General features: G+C 45.3%; 1 protein-coding gene across 3 annotated transcripts in view; it reads right to left on the reverse strand.

Moving 5' to 3' along the window:
• Nucleotides 1–22,322, reverse strand: part of PPP1R16B (protein phosphatase 1 regulatory subunit 16B) — a 134,629-nt gene that overhangs the window by 70,218 nt on the left and 42,089 nt on the right. For all 3 annotated transcript variants that reach the window (XM_077251528.1, XM_077251526.1, XM_077251527.1), the window contains one exon: nt 9,312–9,626. In XM_077251528.1, the coding sequence (XP_077107643.1) occupies nt 9,312–9,567 (256 nt within the window). In that variant the 5' untranslated portion in view covers nt 9,568–9,626. The remainder of the gene's footprint in view (nt 1–9,311; nt 9,627–22,322) is intronic.

The raw sequence follows: 22,322 nt of genomic DNA on the forward strand, positions 1-22,322 counted from the left end.
AAGAAAAACGTTACCTCCTAACTCTGTACTATTTTTTTTTCTCAAAAAAAAAATCAGACATCACTAACATTGTGACGTCCACTACTCTAATACTCTACTTCCCAACCTATAGAACTACACTATACTAACTACTATTAGTTTTTTTTTAAAACAAAAATCGTCCGTCACTTACACTGCGACGTCTGCAACTGTAACTAGCTGAAAAAAGAAATAGTCCCTTTGTGCAGTCTCTGATCAGCAGCAATAGTGATCAGAGCATTGCGGCCATGGGAAGAGCACAATTGCTCAGCACAGGACGCCGCACAAAAAAGTGTGCCAAAAACAGTGATTTGGGAACTGCAACTGCTGTGATCACAGATCAGTCACACAGCAGCCAGCACACAGCACGGATGACAGGAGGCAGGAGACACAGTACAGATTGCAGGAGGCACAGCACAGATCGTAGGAGGAGAACAAGTACACAGATGGGGTATACAACCCCTCTGCACGCCAACTCCGATGTAAAGATGGCGTGCAGAGCGGTGATCACTAATTTAGATTAACCCCTTTGACACTGATTGGTCAGTAACTATCGTTCAGCTAATCAGCGCCAAAGGGGTTAATCAGGAGAGTTGATATGATGATCGTCCCAATTACTGTGACTGCTGTGATTGGTGCTGCATCAATCACTGCATGTCACATGGATTTTTTTGTAACTTTATTGCGACATTGCTGTGACTGGCTGGTCAAAATTGATTAGCCAATCACAACATGAGGAGGCGGTACAGCCCCCGGGGGCGAGGTGCAGAGATGGCTCGGTCACGGCGCGATGCAGCGCGGTCACTGGAAATACCGGCGCCGTATATATACTTCACTTTGTGGGAACGCAGCTCCCACAGAGCAGTACATATATGGTGCATGTCGGGAAGGGGTTAAAGACTAACCGTTATTTTAATTTTTATTTCAGAAATGAATAGTGCACAAGAAAATAAGCAACATTGTAATATATCTTATCAGAGAAATCTACTTCTTTCTCCCCCTGGGCTGGTCATTCATTCTCAAAATTCTCAATTCATGGATAAAATGCATATTCAGTGAAGACAGGTTTTCCCATTACTGAGATAGGAGATGGCTAGTGATGAGCCAGTGTGCTTGTTACTCAAGATTTCCGAGCATGCTCGGGTGATCTCCGAGTATTTTGGCGTGCTCGGAGACTATGTTTGAGTCGCCACAGCTGCATGATTTGCAGCTGCTAGACAGCCTGAATATATGTGGGGATTCCCTAACAAGCAGGCAACTCAAACATAATCTCCGAGCACGCCCAAGATATTAGGAGAACATCCGAGCATGCTCGGAAATCTTGAGTAACGAGCACACTCGCTCATCACTAGAGATGGCAGTTGGTGCTTACAAAGTTCTATGGCGATGGGTGGAGGGAGGAGCTAAAGACAGAGCTCCACCCTCCTCTCATCTACATAGAATCTTATCAGTAGCAGCCGCTAGCTCCTATCTCAGTAATGGGAAAGCCTGTCTTCACTGAATACATATTTTACCCATGAATTGAGAATGTTGATAACGACTGATCAATTCTGGCAGAGAGACAAGCAGATTTTTCTGATAAGATATATAACAAAGTTGGTTATTTTCACATGTAGTATTCATTTATTTAAAAAAATTAATACAACAGTTACACTTTAACTTATTCAGATGTACATGCCGGAGTTGAGGATAATGAAATATCCAGTTACTTCAGACTGAATGCTGCACCAAGTACAGCATGGTTGGACGGCTCTAGGTTTACTGCGCAGGAGCAATATTAATGCTGCTCCTCACGGTGACTGTAAAAAGTTGTATACTGTTTAAAAAGTTTTGGGGAAAATGTTTTTTACAAGACAATTAACCCTCACATTTCATAATCAGCTGAACGAAGGTGGATCGAGACTCCAACAACCCTCACATGGTGTCTCTCCTGCATACTGTATGTGTCATGTCCAGCCCCTATGTTCCCTGAAACAAAGATCTGGTACTCGGCTCTCTCAAACCCGCTGGCTCCGGTTCCTAACAAGTCTGAATAACAAGCTTCACCAAGGTTTATTGGTACAGAAATAGTCAGGTGTCCTTGTGCTTCTTTAACCCTTAATGACCCACCTAGTCACCTTTGTACTGTTGAGACCTTGACGTTCACACCTTTTTCTTCCCTTCCCATCAAAGTCTTATTAATTCGGAAGTTAATTACATATTTTAATCTTGCTGAACGCTCTTTCAGACAGGATGTGCAGAAGTCATCATTTTTATGTCAGTGGAGCTAGTAATTATATCAACCCTCGTGTTATTAACCTGACGTTATGTATTACTCTTATTCTTACTTCTCCGCCACAGCATAAGCACAATGTTAATACGGATATTTACAGGGGTTGTCTAGGACTTTGACATTGATGTCTTATCCTTACAACAGGTCAACAATAGAGATGAGCAGACCCGTTGAAGTACGGGTTCTGGTGACGAGCGAAATTTAGTCCAAAGTTCGGTCCGGGTACCAGAACTGTACCTGAACTTGAACCTGAACCGAACCCCATTTAAATCACTGGGGATTCAAATATTGGAGCTAGAAAATCTCTATATCTCCTCCTGGACTGTAAAATGGACTTCCAGGAGACGTCCGCATTAGAAGTTTAGCACCGGACACTAAGTGTCTAGTATGAACCCTGAACTTTAGAGTTCAAGTTCGCTCATCTCTAGTCAACAATATCAGATCGGTGCAAGTCCGAAAGCCATCACTACCACTGATCAGCTGTTAGTAGGTCTCGTTGTGTATTGACGTACACAAGAACACCACAGCTCCGAACACTGTGTATGACCATTCTCAGGTACTGCAGCTCAATTCTCATTGAAGTAAATAGGAGCTGAGCTGCAATACCAAAATTGCCCTGGGCTGTGGTGTCCTGGCTCCTACACTGTGTGGTCACTACAGGACCTGGTAACAGCCAGTTCATGGGGGTGCTCCACCAATGTGATATTGATACCCCCAATGATAGGTCATCAATTTTGCAGGCAGAGACAATCCCTATAGCTAGATCCAGCAACAGGAATAGAAGTTTGCCTTTCATGTTTATGATATTCTGTTCAAAAACTAGCTCCAATGGGTTATCCCATAAACAGCACATATCACCTATCCACAAATGTATCATCATGACTCAGGATCCGATCACTTGGACTACTTCACCAATCTCTAGAACAGGGTCTCCTGGGTAAAAAGCTCTATTAACTGTTAGTTCTGGCTCCTATTACAGAAGTTTATAGGCAGGCAGATTTTAATTGATATGGAGCTCAGTGAAAAATTATTATTTGTTTGGTTTTAACATGAAGACATCTTAACCAGTTTGGGACTGGGTCATTTTACTCAGTTCTTTTACAGGCACATTTTCATTTTTTTCATGCGCATTTAATGGCTCTAAAGCTTATCTGTTGCGTATATTCAATTCAATTTTGCCTCTTTTTTTAGTGATACATGCAGCTTCATTTTTTGCCCTTTTCATATACTGTATATTTTTTCTGATAGGGGAAAAGCAAAGTAAAATAGGAAAAAAAGTCTTTTTTTCACCTTTTTTATAGTTGCAAAACATAGCTAAAAACATTTTAAATTGCGTTACCCTTTCTGTAGAAATTATGTTTATGTATTGGACATATTTTTTTTGATGGAGGAAAGCATAGAAACAGGTATTTGGACTTGCAGTGTCTCTTTTTTGTTGTTGTTTTTTGTTATATTTTTAGTTGCTTTTTATTTATTTACATTTTTCATTTATTCTACAAACTATGTCTCATAAGGTCTTAAAAGAACTCTAATGGGAATTTTAATATATTAATAGATTCTTTTCATTACTGAATCTCCCAGTAATTGAGATTGGTCGGATTGGCCCACTGGAGAACCGGAGGAATCTCTGGTGGGTCCAGGCACTGACACCTGCTGGCATATAGAGCCCTCGCGGGCAGGGTCCTCACTCCTCCTGTACCAGTTATGACTTGTATTGTTCAAGATTATTGTACTTGTTTTTATTATGTATACCCCTCCTCACTTGTAAAGCGCCATGGAATAAATGGCGCTATAACAATAAATAATAATAATATAGGGCCAGCAGCTGCCTCGAGCCCCCCACTGCTCCAGGGGCCCCAGCCAGTGGCGTGTCGCTAATAGCTGCACATCACGCAGCTGCTATGGGGGTGACAGCGGAGCAGCAGTGGGTGACAGGAGGCAGAAGCTGGCTGCTGTGGCTAAAGCCTGTGCCTGCTGCTAAAGAGAAATTAATATTCACCCTTCCCCACGCCCCCATGGGCATGGAGAGGGGTGAATATTCATTTCACTTTAATAGCGGGCAGTGTTAGCTGCAAGCTGCATCTAACACTGCCCGCTATCAGGGTCGGAAGACAGGGGCCCCCGCTCCCCCAGAGGCCCCTTGCAGCTTGGCAGTGGAGTGGAGATGCAGCGATCCGATGCTGTCCTGTTTCCTGCCTGATACAGCAGTGCAGCTGTATGACGTCTTCATTCAGAGCGCAGCTGTTTCAGAGAGAAAGCTGCTGGTGACAAGGATGCGGCCGGGATGTACTGCGGCTGCGGGGAACGTGTGGAGAGGTGAGTGGTGCTGTGTGTCTGTCTGCATGCGTGCGTGTGTATGTGGTGCGGTGTGTGTGTGTGAGAGAGAGTGGTGCGGTGCTGTGTGTGTGTGTGGTGCTGTGTTTATGTGTATTAGAAAGGGCAATGATGTGCGTGATGGAGAGAGCAGTGATGGGGTGGTGGGGGAGAAGTCAATGTTGGTGGTGGTGGAAAGGACGATGGGGTGGTGGGGAGGAGGCAATGATGGAGGTGGTGATTAGGACAATGATGGGGTTGGAGGGGTAGAACAATGAAGGAGGTGGAGGGGGCTGCATTATACCCTATGAAGGAGGCTGCATTATACCCTATGAGGAAGGCTGCATTATATTCAATGAGGGGGCTACATTATATTCTATGAGGGGGCTACCCCAACCTCTGCTACATAATTAAGATGTGTACTACATTTTATTATACCCTGATATTAGCGTATTTTACCACACAATTGGTGGTCTTGTATTTATATCTATGTAGCTACATTGTGGGCCCCAAGAATAATTTTCTCTGGTGAGCCCAAGGTGCTCCAGGCCAACGCTGAATACAGGGCAAATTCAGACTCCTGGCTGCATAGCAGAGCTGATTGGGTATTCTAGGATACATCAACTACTGCACTCTGCCTACACCCAGCAATTACATAGTTACTGATTCTGGAGGCAAAAGCACCGTTACTACTTCCTAATCTGTATAAACAAGCACTGGTTCACCTTTGTGCATATTATCAAGAAGGCAGACATGGTATTAAACCATATCTGCCTTCTCTATGGGGAGTCTACAGTAGCTATGCCAGCTCACCATCTCCCTACCTTGATGTTTTAGAACTTCAGTGCAGAGCAAAGTGTGCACTGCCCAGATGTTTAGGGTATATGGCCAGTCTAGAAGCAGTTAAAGGGGTTTTCATACAACTGAAAGTTAATCCTTTTTCATAAGTTAAGTGATAATGATCACTGGCTGTCTAAAGGTACCTTCACATTAAGCGACGCTGCAGCGATACAGACAACGATGCTGATCACTGCAGCGTCACTGTTTGGTCGCTGGAGAGCTGTCACACAGACAGCTCTCCAGCGACCAGCGATGCCGAAGTCCCCAGGTAACCAGGGTAAACATCGGGTTGCTAAGCGCAGGGCCGCGCTTAGTAACCCGATGTTTACCCTGGTTACCAGTGTAAAATGTAAAAAAACAAACAGTACATACTTACATTAGCGTCCCCTGGCATCCGCTTCCTGCACTGACTGAGCGCCGGCCCTAACAGCAGAGCGGTGACGTCACCGCTGTGCTCTGCTTTTACTTTACGGCCGGCGCTCAGTCAGTGCAGGAAGCAGACGGCGAGGGACGTGTGACAGACATCAGAAGGTGAGTATGTACTGTTTTTTTTTTTTACATTTACGATGGTAACCAGGGTAAACATCGGGTTACAGCGCGGCCCTGCGCTTAGTAACCCGATATTTACCCTGGTTACCAGTGTAAAACATTGCTGGCATCGTTGCTTTTGCTGTCAAACACAACGATACACGGCGATCTGACGACCAAATAAAGTTCTGAACTTTCAGCAACGACCAGCGATATCACAGCAGGATCCTGATCGCTGCTGCCTGTCAAACTCAACGATATCGCTATCCAGGACGCTGCAACGTCACGGATCGCTAGCGATATCGTTTAGTGTGAAGGTACCTTAACTGTTGGGACCTCCAGCTATCCCAAAAATAAAGGTCTGAATGAAGTGAAGGTCGAGCATCCACTCAATTCAATATCTATGGGACTGTTGGAAAAAGTGAAGCCCTCCAGTTTTCTATTTCAGGCAGTCCTATGGACACTGAATGGGGTGGAGGTGAACATGCTTGACCTCCACTCATTTCAGATGTGTCTCTAGGAAGCTCCATTTCCAGGATCTGACCACTAGGATAAGGGTTACTTTTAATGTAGGGAAAAATACTTCAAGGGGCTTTTACATGATGATTATCAGATGAAAATTCATTAGTGGAAGAAGGTTCCAATTCAATGACTACTGTAAACATGTACAGTGATAATATTTGGCAATTTGTGGTTTCTCGTTGATCACATCTTTTATACTTATGGGCAGCACATCCACTTTTGGAAACATACAGAACCCTTACACTTACATACAGATATTGATAAAATCGTCTATAGGCCCCAAGCAAATTAGAAATGTGTCATCTGAACACGCTGATCTCCGCCAGCCATCCTTACAAGTGTGTACACATGACGCAGAGAAGATTCAAGCTGTATGAATTGAAACCCTCGATCCCTTTGTTCTCAGGGAAAATAAGCAGCTGACTGAGGAATCTGACAATAGCTTACTCCTTTTTTCTGACTAAAAACACATGAATGCTCCATCCAGAGAAATAGCTGTTTGGCTAACAGCTATTTAAGGAGTATGGACTCATTGTGTCTATCACAACTACATGGGGTCTAAAAGGGGTCTTCCAAGATCCCCTGGCTTGCCCATTGTAAAATTTATAAAATAAGTTTTAGTCACCCAACCCAAGTCTAAGACTGCCTCTCCACCGCTGGCCTGGGACTTTGTTGACAGCCTGCAGTGGTGACATCATGACTATAGCAATTAGGAGAGCTGCAGCCAAACAGTGGGCTCAGTGGGGATGCGGACATAGTCAGTATGACACTGCTCAGACTCACAATTGGCTGGAGTGAATACGTGTGTTGCAGATGTCATGTCACCACTGCAGCTTGTCAACAATGACTGGGGTCAGCGACAGAGAGGAAGTGCTGGATCTGCATTGGGTGACTAAAGTTAGCTTTATTATTTTTACAGTGGGTAGAAGCATAAAATAAAAAGAAATGGAAAACTCTTTTAATTTTTACGCAGCCAACTTCATACTAGGTTAAATCTGACCATAAGATTGGTTGTACCTACTAATTATGAGATGATATTATGTTTATGGGGGTGTTTCGTTCATCCCCCCGACAATAGATTTTGGGAAAGGGAGTATCTGGTGTGTTGGACCCTTTGTTCCTGTGGGAGATAATCTGCTGCCATCAGGCTTATTACCCTTGCCCCACTGATGTAAACATGCATGCTAGGCTGAGGGATCACCCAACAGCTGCTGAATGTGTATACCCATTTTTAACCTTTACTAAACTGACTAAACAGGTTAAGGGCTTGTTCAGACGAGCGTATCATACGGACGTGTGCTGTCCATGTAGAAATCAGAGAGCACACTGACCAATGTTATTCAATAGAGCTGTTCAGATGATGGTCTTTTTCATTTGATTCCAGTGTCCATGAAAAAAATCGCAGCTGGCACTATTCTCTTCCATATTCCTTAAGTGTTTAGGTGCTTAAAAAAATCTTATTAGGGGGGTTGTCCACTATTAGGATAACCCTTTCTTGATCTAAATGTTTGGCCCCAATAAAATAAAAAACTTATACTCACCTCCTGTGCGGCGCAGTTCCCACGGTGTCTGCATTAGCGGTCCCAGGCTCTTGTGCGGTTGTTGTAACACGTGGCCCCGGCACCCAATCAGCGCTGGCGTCACTGTCTCCGCGTTCCTACGAATTGAACATGAAGAAGAAGTCCGGGTTGCAGCTGATCCCTGACTTCATCTAAATATTCAATTCGACAGGGACAGTCATGCCAGCGCTGATTGGGCACCGGGGTCATGTGTCACAGCACCGCACGAGAGCCCTGGGATCGCAAGTGCCAACACTGGTGGAACAGCGCCAGCACGGGAGGTGAGTATAGGCTTTTTTATTTTTGAGGGGCCAAGCGAGGGGTATGAGAAGGAGTTGTCATACAGATGACGCACAAATAAGTCATACTCTTGCCTGATGTCAATGCTGTGTGAGATACTGTGCCCCAATCCTACTTGCTTTCATCTGTCCGCCCCTGGGCTATGTGGCCAGCACAGGAGAACGTGTTTACACCATGTTATGTAAAGCCTGTTTTTTATCGAGATTTGTAAATGCATTTTTTTCAGCCTCAGTGCTTATTACTAACAACACTGAACACATCCGCCCACGATCCCACGCTCTGCAATGATTTTGAAGCATCTGAATTCTATGACTAACAGAACTAATTTCTAAACACTTGTAATTCTCAATCCCACACAAATCAGCAGTTGTGGTAATCGTTCTCATCTATACTAAAGGAGGTGAAAGAAACAATGTGAGCCAAACATTTGCTGCGTCTTTCTTAGTGCAGGGCCAATGTATGACAAACAACACTAATGGGAGAAACATTGTGTCATGCTCCACCCCCTCAGGACCCGCACTAGCCATAACACAATGTATTACTTTTGCTTAAAGTGTTCCTTTAACATATTTTTGTTTTATCTCAATATAGATTTATAACTGCCTCATCTGTACTTATCCTTACAGATCTACATAAACCTCAAACCTCTTATTCTAGAAGAACCCTCTAAATGCTGTACCTTAGCACCCACACAGCATTGTCTCCTAAACTGCTCAATCTATATCCATAGACACAAACACATAGCCCCAACCAAACTAAGTATCGAATCTGTATTAATCATTAGTATCCATTAATATACATCTATTAATTCTTTGTCAACTTTGTCAACCGTTTTGTTTCCATAATGACAAATTATTGGTACAAGCACAAATTGCTGGTCAAGATCAATCACTGACTCTCTACCATATAAACTTTTTTTGCATTCTCTTTTCCTGTTGTCCTTTGTGATTTTTACTTACCTTCTTCTGGGTCATTCCTCAGACAAGCCTCATGAAGGGTGACACGGGAAGGAAAAGACACTCTTTTGCTCCTAGTTGGGGTCTTCCTTCTAGCTTTCTGTTGGCGCCGTCTCCGGTTCTCCTCATCCCTCTCATTCTGGGCCCACCTTTTCAGTTGTTGCTCCCTTCGTTTCTTGGCTGCACGTAGTCTTTCTAAGGTAGATGCCTTCTCCAAGAGCTGAAGTTCTGCCAATAGATCCATTGGCTTTGAGGCCATATCTGACTGTCAGGACAGCATAAGTTCCTCTCTCACCAGATGTGGATACACTGACATATCTGTTAAATAAAGAAAAGTATTCACAACTATGACATTTAGAAGTCTGCTTTGTCTTGTGTCTAGTGAAAACACTCAAGTGCTCAAAGCTAAAACAATTGGAACGGTTTACTGGAACACCATCACTTTTGTGTTTTAGGTTATCATTTATCTTTTTGCCTTCTTTGAGGGCTCCAGGGGACAAATCCATATTTAACAGACCTCTCCCATTATACTGACTTTGGCTTTACAGTTTTTCATTTTATTGCACTTTGGATTAATTATACAATATTGACACCTATCACCCACCTAAAGTAAGACTGGCATAGAAATTAGATAAAAGTTGGCCTTTTTTGGAAGCACCAGCCAACTATCTAATTGTGTATGATGAACATCCAAAATACAATAAAGGGGAGGTATGGAGCATTGCAGCAACTTCAGCCCATCACACACATGAGATAATTTCCAATTGAATGATGCTTTGGCCAATCTTTTTGCCACCGGTTATCTCGGCCGCCTCTGCCATACACAGGAGCACTTGTTTGGCCGAGTGCTGATGTGTTCCCAGTAATAACACTGGAAGAAGAAAAGGTTCAGGAGTCTGAAACTGGACATCCCGGATCATTTATTTCACAAACAATCAATTGTCTGGGGCCACTGCAGCGCCCCAGAGTCCTGGTCGTTGCAGTACTGTGGCTCCACCGCTAAGGGGGGCTATGGTACGTCTGATGGTACTGAAGGAGTTCATCTGACCAGGTATCACAGACACCAATACATTTCACAGTCTGGCCTCCAGGGGGAGCTAAGGGTTCTATTCATTAGGCCACTCCTCACAATCTGGTTAAACTGGGGGTTAGGCAGGAAGTTAGAAGAGAAAGCTGACTGGGTTGGAACCAGGCAACACCTTGTGGCAGAGGGTGTTGTAGGGGAAGATTCAGAGGGGTCCCTGTCAGGGGTGGGATCCTGACAGAGGCCTAGCAACCAGAGAGAACGTTACGGGACCGTGCCTGCACGATATAGCGGCGGTACCCCAAGAAAGGATAAGAAGCGAAGTTTATTGTGCTGAGTGAGAAACGAGATCAACGCAACAAGGAGAATACCAGTAGGAGTCGTGCTGTAAGACGAGGCAACATCCTATTGAGGCGCATAACCGGTGGCCGGAACGCCGAGGAAGTATAGAGCTCCAGGCCAAACTTCAAACCTACGGCAGGACAGTCAGTTACAGGCGGGCTGTCTCACCCAGACCCAGGAAGACACAGGGGGGTAACAACAGGAGTGGGGCGACGCTAGAGTCCCGGAAGAGCTCCGAGCCTCCCCGTCATACGGGTGCGTCCTAACCGTAAGATCAGGGGGACGTAGAGGGAGAACATCAGAATCGAGTTGTGAGGGAACACGAGAAACAGACACAACAGTTGTGGGTGCTATCCCGTAAGCACAGCAGGGGAGGACCACAACACACAAGCGCAGGAAGGTAGGCACAGATTTCCACCTGCAAAGGGAACTCTGGAGGTGCCATCGGACCGACCGGACTTGCGCAGCCCGGTTAACCGTATTCCGGATAGAGGACTCAGAAGCCTTCAGTAAAGAGATAAAGAGACTGCAACCTGGTGTCCTCGTTATTGACTGCGACCGGCACTACACCGCACCATAACATCAGCACCATACCACCACCTTTCATTGCGCGCCCCTCAGCAGGGTCACGGACCGGGTCTAGCCACCGTGACAACCCCAGAGCAGAGACTCAGAGGCCCGGTACCGGGTACCCCTTGGCCCTGCAGCAGTGGGGGCGCTGCAATTTTGGCGTCACGAACAGGATCTACTTAAGCCTGAAGAGTCAGGTCATGTGTGCCTTGGAACTGTGATTTATTATACTTGGACTGTGACTTATTGCAAGGACTGTGTATTGCCATTTACGGCCAAAATCCGCCATTACAGCACTGAGGAGAGCGCAGGAGAAGAAGAGGGGCGTGGAGTAGGCGTGGACCAGCTGAAGAGCGCGAAGGACAATGGCCGCCCAGTCTAAATATTGTTGCATCCTGAGGACGGGCCCGTCAACAGGGGAGATCCGCCTCCTGATCTTCTATGGCGGGCGGAGACCGAAGAAACGAAACTATGACTCAGATGAGGTGGGACTGGAGACCAGAGAAGGCCTGCAGAAAAGGATGGCCCCGCATCGACCCCCGTCACCAGAGGATTATTCCGATATGCCCCCGCTGGAGGATTTGGATCCGTGGGAGCTGTCGATGGGGCATCCTTTGCCTGCGCGGTCCCCAGCCCATGTGCCTCCCCCAGGGGAATGGAGTGACGCCGGAGGAGTCACCCCAGGTAGGGGTACTGAGTGCCGCGACCCCCAGGGAGACCGCCTCATCTCTGCACCAGACCCGGCCGCCGCTGCGGCCACTGGTGCCCTAGCATTCCCGCCGCCTGGTCCCAAAGAACCGGGGGGGCCAGACATGGGGCCCTTCCCTTGGGGAGAATACAGGAACCACCTGATTGCGGAGTTCCAGCGGGAAGTGGAGCGGGAGGCGCGTGGTGAGCTGCTGGAGGGCTCCCTGCCGAAGTGGGGCGTCGTAATTGTTTACCTGCCCCAGACAGGAAAGGGCTTCGTGCAGGAGATTGGAACAGCCCTGAGAGTCCGCATCACCCGGGACGAAGTGGAGCCCTGCCTGTGTGGAGACGGCGCCAAGTCCTTCCTGAAGCCGGGGGATGTGGTAACGTATCGCCGGCACCTAAAGGGGAGCAGCTGGTGGGCCCGGGATATGCAGCGCTGCACAGCCGTTCTGGCGGTATCCCGAACCGAGGGGGAGGAGCTTGCCGCTGAAGCCGCTGCTGCCGCCGCCAGCATCATCCATCAACCCACGCAGACACTCATCGAAGCGCACGACCTGGTCGTGCAGAAGACCCGAACCCACGGGGTACACCTGGCCACGGGAGTAAACTTGGAGTCCAGCCTGTCCGGGCCACAGAGGGCCACCTGCCAGGTAAAGCCTCGGTGGGGGCTGCCAGAAACTGAGTAATGAGTAAGCAAAAATGCTTTATTGAATTGTAAATAAGTTCATCGTTCTCTATTGTTTTGCTGCTAAAACCCGTCCAGGGTTAACTCTTAAAGGGATCCCTTTGTTGACCCGGGATCCCTATTGTTTTTGTTTGTTTTCTATTTTTGCACAGTTATCAAAGGACTGCCGAATCATGGACGGTGAATGATTCAAAAACTGATGTTGTAAATAGTTTGCACCTTCTTAAAGGTGCTCTCTACTGGATTTATACAAGAAAAGGACTCTTTGCGAATATACTGTTTTTGAAGACATTACCGGAGTCCTTATTGCGAACAGACTTGCAGCTTGAGAAGTTGCACTACCTCATAGAGACTTGGTCCCCTCTTAAAGGGGATGTTCATTGATAGTACTTAGAGAATGATGATGCGCTAAAAGAAAAAGTAATAATGCTGATATGTGAAAGTTAAATGTAGCTAACTAGTTGATTGTAGGAAATGTTTAATGATGTCGATAGAAGAACGAGGACAGGAAGTGAACCCGTACGGGGTTAGTTAGTGAGTCCTCCTAGGAGCCATACAGAAATGGCTCAGTGATCTTGAACTGAAAGAAAAGTGATATGTTCTATACTGTGTATAGTAGTGGAAGGACAGTAGGCCCGGGCGGAAAGGGGCGGTCCTGTGCAGAAAGGAGAGGCAGTAGGTCTGGAGCAGTTAGGACAGGCGGTCCTGCAGACGTAAAGTAGGAGAATGCATAAATGTTGAATAGCCTTATAATGTGTTATAAGAAGGTCTTTAGTGGATTTAGCGAGTACGTCCTTAAAGGCAAAGTTAAATTATTGTTCAAAGATTTTGCACTTAGTAGAATACCCGGTTGGGTAAGAGAAGTTATTTATAGTCTGTTATTTAAAGTGTTTAACCATGTTTGTAACGTTCAAGTGTCCTCACCTCCCATAAAGGGAAGCTCTGTTAAAAAAGTTTACTTGTACTTGCATTTTCAAAATTGTATGTCTTTTTGCTAACATGTATTGTTGTTTTCTTCCCAGTCCAGGAGTACTGGATTTAACCGGGGGGGAGTGCAGCGCCCCAGAGTCCTGGTCGTTGCAGTACTGTGGCTCCGCCGCTAAGGGGGGCTATGGTACGTCTGATGGCACTGAAGGAGTTCATCTGACCAGGTATCACAGACACCAATACATTTCACAGTCTGGCCTCCAGGGGGAGCTAAGGGTTCTATTCATTAGGCCACTCCTCACAATCTGGTTAAACTGGGGGTTAGGCAGGAAGTTAGAAGAGAAAGCTGACTTGGTTGGAACCAGGCAACACCTTGTGGCAGAGGGTGTTGTAGGGGAAGATTCAGAGGGGTCCCTGGCAGGGGTGGGATCCTGACAGAGGCCTAGCAACCAGAGAGAACGTTACGGGACCGTGCCTGCACGATATAGCGGTGGTACCCCAAGAAAGGATAAGAAGCGAAGTTTATTGTGCTGAGTGAGAAACGAGATCAACGCAACAAGGAGAATACCAGTAGGAGTCGTGCTGTAAGACGAGGCAACATCCTATTGAGGCGCATAACCGGTGGCCGGAACGCCGAGGAAGTATAGAGCTTCAGGCCAAACTTCAAACCTACGGCAGGACAGTCAGTTACAGGCGGGCTGTCTCACCCAGACCCAGGAAGACACAGGGGGGTAACAACAGGAGTGGGGTGACGCTAGAGTCCCGGAAGAGCTCCGAGCCTCCCCGTCATACGGGTGCGTCCTAACCGTAAGATCAGGGGGACGTAGAGGGAGAACATCAGAATCGAGTTGTGAGGGAACACGAGAAACAGACACAACAGTTGTGGGTGCTATCCCGTAAGCACAGCAGGGGAGGACCACAACACACAAGCGCAGGATGGTAGGCACAGATTTCCACCTGCAAAGGGAACTCTGGAGGTGCCATCGGACCGACCGGACTTGCGCAGCCCGGTTAACCGTATTCCGGATAGAGGACTCAGAAGCCTTCAGTAAAGAGGTAAAGAGACTGCAACCTGGTGTCCTCGTTATTGACTGCGACCGGCACTACACCGCACCATAACATCAGCACCATACCACCACCTTTCATTGCGCGCCCCTCAGCAGGGTCACGGACAGGGTCTAGCCACCGTGACAACCCCAGAGCAGAGACTCAGAGGCCCGGTACCGGGTACCCCTCGGCCCTGCGGCAGTGGGGGCGCTGCACCACCATACCCATTTAAGTGTTGACCAAATCAGTCCATATAGGCAAGTCCAGACAACATTAGTCTAAAGGTTAAAGGGAACCTGTCATGACTGAAAACCAGCAGCTACCAGGAATAAATAAATAAATGTTCTCCCTGTAGCCGTACTTTCAGTAACACAACTGGGTAGAATTTTTACGCTACTTATGCGCAGACTAACCCCATATCTTCAGGTAAATATAATTTTCTAAAGTGACAGGTTCCCTTTTAGGCCCCCATTCATGTAAGGTAGCTGTCGGCTGGCCGAATGTTAGATGACCGCTGTCTTTTCTGGTTCCTTCATACACAAGAATTCTCAGTATGACCAATCATCGTTATGTTTGTTATGAAAGAGCCCCTTTGGCAGCAGCTTATCTAAGTGCCAAACAGAAGTATTGGCTATTGAAATTCAACAGGCTGGATCTTTCTTTTCACCAACATCAACTGCCTGGGAATAATGAGGAGGTCCTCATACACAAAGATTGTCGACTGATTCTGCCGAAGTCAGGTGGTTTGGATAACGTTATTCCAGTGTCTCTCTGGGCCTTTACTCCCCTTTTCTCATTAAAAACATAAACATTTTGGCCAAGCAAAGCATACAAGTATATTTGGGAGACAGGAGAGATAGCTGTCACCCAAATGAACATTTGATGGACTATTATCTAAAGTGTGTGGGTATCTTTAAGGAAATGAACTGACAACCTGGACAGATTGTAACACATATATTATATTCAATAAATTAAACTTCAGTCTTGAAACAGTGGAGTGAAAACATTGGTGCAAAAATGCCTATACAGGTCCTTCTCAAAAAATTAGCATATAGTGTTAAATTTCATTATTTACCATAATGTAATGATTACAATTAAACTTTCATATACTATAGATTCATTATCCACCAACTGAAATTTGTCAGGTCTTTTATTGTTTTAATACTGATGATTTTGGCATACAACTCCTGATAACCCAAAAAACCTGTCTCAATAAATTAGCATATTTCACCCGACCAATCAAATAAAAGTGTTTTTTAATACCAAACAAAAAAAACATCAAATAATAATGTTCAGTTATGCACTCAATACTTGGTCGGGAATCCTTTGGCAGAAATGACTGCTTCAATGCGGCGTGGCATGGAGGCAATCAGCCTGTGACACTGCTGAGATGTTATGGAGGCCCAGGATGCTTCAATAGCGGCCTTAAGCTCATCCAGAGTGTTGGGTCTTGCGTCTCTCAACTTTCTCTTCACAATATCCCACAGATTCTCTATGGGGTTCAGGTCAGGAGAGTTGGCAGGCCAATTGAGCACAGTAATACCATGGTCAGTAAACCATTTACCAGTGGTTTTGGCACTGTGAGCAGGTGCCAGGTCGTGCTGAAAAATGAAATCTTCATCTCCATAAAGCATTTCAGCCGATGGAAGCATGAAGTGCTCCAAAATCTCCTGATAGCTAGCTGCATTGACCCTGCCCTTGATGAAACACAGTGGACCAACACCAGCAGCTGACATGGCACCCCACACCATCACTGACTGTGGGTACTTGACACTGGACTTCAGGCATTTTGGCATTTCCTTCTCCCCAGTCTTCCTCCAGACTCTGGCACCTTGATTTCCGAATTACATGCAAAATTTGCTTTCATCAGAAAAAAGTACTTGGGACCACTTAGCAACAGTCCAGTGCTGCTTCTCTGTAGCCCAGGTCAGGCGCTTCTGCCGCTGTTTATGGTTCAAAAGTGGCTTTACCTGGGGAATGCGGCACCTGTAGCCCATTTCCTGCACACGCCTGTGCACGGTGGCTCTGGATGTTTCCACACCAGACTCAGTCCACTGCTTCCTCAGGTTCCGGTCACCTCTTCTCGTTGTACAGCGTTTTCTGCCACATTGTTTCCTTCCAACAGACTTACCATTGAGGTGCCTTGATACAGCACTCTGGGAACAGCCTATTTGTTGAGAAATTTCTTTCTGGGTCTTACCCTCTTGCTTGAGGGTGTCAATGATGGCCTTCTTGACATCTGTCAGGTCGCTAGTCTTACCCATGATGGGGGTTTTGAGTAATGAACCAGGCAGGGAGTTTTTAAAAGCCTCAGGTATCTTTTGCATGTGTTTAGAGTTAATTAGTTGATTCAGAAGATTAGGGTAATAGGTCATTTAGAGAACCTTTTCTTGATATGCTAATTTATTGAGACAGGTTTTTTGGGTTATCAGGAGTTGTATGCCAAAATCATCAGTATTAAAACAATAAAAGACCTGACAAATTTCAGTTGGTGGATAATGAATCTATAGTATATGAAAGTTTAATTGTAATCATTACATTATGGTAAATAATGAAATTTAACACTATATGCTAATTTTTTGAGAAGGACCTGTATACCTTAGATAAAAGCTGAAGGGTTGTTCTGATGACAGCTATATCTCTAAACTCTCCCATACATGTGAACATTCAGCTGGGCCAAGCATTCATGTCTTTTCTATTGAGATAGAAGAGCAAGCTGAAAGCAGCACAGGAGGATCAACTATTTAAAGGGGTTGTTGTGCCTTAAGCTACAAGTCTGCAGTCACTCTATGTGACTGCAGACTTGCGACTACTCCCAGCACTCGCACTATGACGATTCTACAGTGATGGTATCGGGAGCAGCGGACACGTGACTGCAAGTATATGACTTGCACGCATGTAGTCACATGCTGACTAGATGGGAGCGGCCTCTCGCAATGCAAGTCTATTGATCGAGGCCGGAAACAGTCTAGTCGTAATATGGACGGAAGTATACAAATAACATACTTGCAGTCACATGACTGCCAGCTCATGGCGCCACAGAATCATCACGGTGCACACAATGTGAGAATTCACTAGTCTACAGTCACATAGAATGACTGCAGGTTTGTAGCTTAATATAGGACAACCCCTTTAAATTCATATTTCATATCCAAAGTTGGGAGGCCTATAAACATTAGATGGTCATACATATTAAAGGGGTTGCCCCATCCAAATCGATAATTTTGTAGTTACTCTGTGTGACTGCAGACTTATGAATCCCGCAGGGCATGTGGGGATTCACCGGTTATTCATACTCCCAGCCAGTGTGCGTGGTTTCGCACCATACACTTGTATCGTCCATGCCGACTACAGGCTTGGCATGGCATCGCTCCATACAAGTGTATGGAGCGAGGCCATGCCCACTGGTTGGGTTATGGTCTGGAGCAGGGGTCCCCAACCTGTAGCTTTGTGAGTAGCCCTGCAGGGAAGAGCAGATCTGGGTACACATCTACTGGTCTTGGGAGTTTAGAGATAATTTAAGTACAGTACTCTGGAGACAGGATGATACTATGGTCAGGGGAAGTGCTTGAAGCTGAATATGACTGTGTTGGGAGTGTGTGATTGGAGAATGCTTAATGTGGTGGGGTATTGTGGGAACTCCTGGATCTTGGTATACTGCTTTGGGGTGATTTGTGTGGAAAAGGTGGTTGGTTATTATTATACCCGTAATAGGGGCTTTGGCTGCCACTACTGTGAGTGGGGCAAGAGCTGGATGTGGCTCGTGACCCTCTTGCAGAGCTGAATGTGGCTCTCAAGGTCAGAAAGGTTGGGTACCACTGGTCTGGAGTATGTATAAAGCATACATACTGTTATGCAGACTATAAACATATCTATAATTAATACATACTACATCGTGGAACATAGGGGTTGGACTGTCCCCCTCGAGGATTAGAAGATACTGGACTGATGCAATCATGACGCCAAACAGAAACAGGGCTTATGATGATCAGAAGAAAAAGCCACAATTAGGAAATCTTTTGCTGCTGGGCATCATCTTTTTGGGGGCTAATGACTAAGCTATCATGTAGAGTTGGCAATTAAATTACACATGTACTTGTGCTATAAAATTGGTGAATGGACCAAGAGTATACCGTAATTATAAGGAATGGGCCATCAAACCTCAGGTGGACACTGTATCCCAATTAATAGAACTGATAGAATACCGTATAGCACAATGTCCTAATTTGTATAAAGGGGTTTAATCTGTGATCATTCAGCCGTGAGACACATCCTGTATGGTAAGGGAAACAGAGGCGTCAAATGAAACCAAAGCAGGAAAGACAGATATGGGCCATGCGGTGACTTCCTGCACCGACGATCAGCAGAGAACATGAACCACTAGAAGACAATGGAAAATGCACAGACTATGTAATAGCATGATCTAAAGAATAGACTGCAGTTAGGACACATTGTTCCTTAAGTTATAGCAGGAGGATTCCTTTTCTTGACTGCAATTTACTACCTACAAATCCGGGTGTCTTGAGCAGCTGCCAATATTTTCCCAGTCTAAGTACACATCTTATGGGAGGAATCCAAAGAATAAAAATTAACATCTTACTTCCAGGAATATCGAAAAAACAAACTGAAAAAGCAATTGTAGAAAGAGCTATTCATCAAGTGTCACTGGCAATAAAATGGTCGATATTGGTTCCTTTTCAAATAAAGATAGATATGTGATGTTCATCGGTCTGAAAGCAATGTCTCCTCTTCTGGGTATTCTGGTGACAGCCCTGAGACCTGCATAATGGAAAATAGTGATGACCACTACAGAATCCTGCTTTATCATGCGGCTTATCTGTATCTAGTCATAGGGGTACAGATAACATAGTTGATAAAGTCATCACCATTGTATTCATTAACCCCTTACGGGTTGGGCGATTTTTAGTTTTTGCACTTTCATTTTTTTCCTCGCCCTTTTTCTTTTTCTGCTGCCATAAGGCCCCGTCTCACTAAGCAACGCTAAAGCGATCCCGACAACGATACGACCTGTCAGGGATCGTTGCTGCGTCGCTATGTGGTCGCTGGTGAGATGTCAAACAGTGAGATCTTCCAAACGATCGCTGCTGCGATCTCACTGTTTGAAATCTCACCAGCGACCTGTAGCGACCTGTACAACGATGTCACATGGGAGCTATTATGACGATTCAGTGTCTGAGTCGTCAACGAGGTCGTTGGTAAGGTGTCAAACACAGCGATGTGTGCTACCCAGTGGGACCTCAACGATCAAAAAAGGTCCAGGCCATTCCGACACGACCAGCGATCTCACAGCAGGGGCCTGATCGCTGCTACGTGTCACACATAGCGAGATCGCTACTGAGATCGCTGTTGCGTCACAAAACTTGTGACTCAGCAGCGATCTCGCTAGCGATCTCGCTTAGTGAGACGGGGGCTATAGCCATATGAAATCTCTTCTTTTGCCTATATTTAAAGTGTTTTTTTCCCCACTGGTGAATTTTATTGGGAGTTTTTTCCCAGCCACGAGGCAGCAGCAGTTTTATTTGTAAGAAGAATACCCCATAACCTCTTGTTGAGTGATGACATTTTTTATATATTTTGCCTCCTCTCATAGTGCCCCCCCAGGCCCATTTTGTGCGCTGTATTCCCCTCTAAAGTACATCCTAGAATGGCAAACTATTTCATTTTAGACTGTAACCTGTTTTGAACAATATAAACCCTTGTGTCTAACACTTTTAACAACAGACACAAAAGAAAAAAAAGCCCCAGACACTGTCCTAACCACAAGCGTTCTGTCATAATGTGGGAAGAATACATTTATTTAAGTCTTTTACTTCAAGAAGTTTTACAGTTTTATTTAAATACCTTCTTTTAATAACTCTGATAAGATACCTATTTTGCCTCACCTTGGAGACTAAGCAATAGCATGCATTCTGCAGCCGCCATCAGGAGTATTGAAAAATAGAGCTCAGAGCCAAAAGTGTTTAGCTGAGTCAATTGAGCCGTCCTTCTACGTGGCTACCTCTCAAAAGCAAGCTTTCACTGGATTCAGCTGTGAAAAATTTGCACTGATTTTTGACCTTGGGAGTCGGTCAGCAGGATTTCCCCCACCAAAACTTTTTATATGTGCATGCAGCTCTTTAAATGACCATTGCTGAGAAATCTTTGTTTGAATTGATATGCAAATAAAGCTGAAGAACTATTTGTAGAGCTGAAGCCTCTGTCACTCCAGCTCTAATCTTGGCCCAGAATCACCTCTTCTCCTTTTTTTTCCTCAAGCAGAACAAGGCCACTTTGGGAAGGAAATAGAGCTGGGGTGACAAAGCCTTCAGATCTACCATAGTCCTTCCGCCTAATTTGCATATCAATTGAAACACTAATTTAAATTCATATGGACTGGCCAAGTAAAGGTATTGTTGTACTTGACTTTCAAAAAGCTACATGCACATTTAAATAGTTTTAGTGGGTGAAATCCTGCTGTCAGATTCCCATTAAATGTAAGTTATGTGAATATGTTAAAAAAGAAGTGCAAACTCATTGACAGCACACATGTTAAAAGGAACCTGTCACAAAAATTATGCTGCCTGATCCACGGGCAGCAGGAATCAGATTTTGGCTGCACATTTGCCATCAGGTATATTTAACCCTGAAATGCTGTAGCAATTCAAAGAAAGCATAGATTGAAAAGCCATCCAAGAACTGGCGTAGGCCATGGCCAACCCCTACCCATCATGCTCTTGTTAATTGACAGGTCTCCCCCCACTTACACACATGGAAAAGACCTGTCAATCATCTGAATCAGGGCAGGGAGAAGTAGGACAGCCTAGACAGGTCTCTCTCTATTGTCTCCAACCAGCTTTTCAAACTATATTAGCTATGGAGTTTCAGAGTCAAACATACATGACTGCAATAGCGTGGCCAAGCTCTGATTCATGCTACCCATGATTCTTCACTATGAATTTAGTGACAGGTTCCCTTTAAATAGCGAGGAGTTGATCTAAAATGTTTAATAGAAATGTATTTATTGTTCTACTTATATAGCGCCATTGCTTTCCAAAGCACTTGACAGACATCACCATCACTGTCCCCATTTGGGGTTCACAATCTAAATTCACCAACAGTGTAGTATGTCTTTCGAGGAAGGAAACCAGATTACCCAAAGGAAACCCATGCAAAACACAGGAAGAACATACAAATGATTTGCCAATGCTCATGGTAGAGTTGGAACTCAGGACCTGGAAGGCTACAGTGCCTCCACTGAGCCACCAAGCTGGACATCTTAAGAACCTTCCATGGTTTCATAACTAAACTTGATGTAAATAGAACTGGGAAACGATTTAGAGCACATTAGGCAATAGATGAAGAGTCAATGGTTAAAGGGTCTTTTGTAGCTGATGACCTATCGCTAGTGCAGCGCCCCAGAGTCCTGGTCGTTGCAGTAATGTCGCTCTGCCACTAAGGGGAGTGATGTTACGTCTGATGGCACTAAAGGAGTTCACCTGACCAGGTATCACAGTCACACATTACACTTCACATTCCGGCCACCGGGGGGAGCAAAGGGTTTTTATGTATTAGGCCACTCCTCACACTCTGGTAAAACTGGGGGTTGGATAGGAAGTTAGGGAGAAGCTGACTGGGTTTTGCCCAGGTAACATCTAGTGAGAGGAGAGCGTTGCTTGGGAAGATTCAGGGGGGTCCCTGTCAGGGGTGGGATCCTGACAGTGGCCTAGCG

The sequence above is a fragment of the Ranitomeya variabilis genome, chromosome 4 (assembly GCF_051348905.1).
Source record: "Ranitomeya variabilis isolate aRanVar5 chromosome 4, aRanVar5.hap1, whole genome shotgun sequence".
Classification (NCBI taxonomy): domain Eukaryota; kingdom Metazoa; phylum Chordata; class Amphibia; order Anura; family Dendrobatidae; genus Ranitomeya; species Ranitomeya variabilis.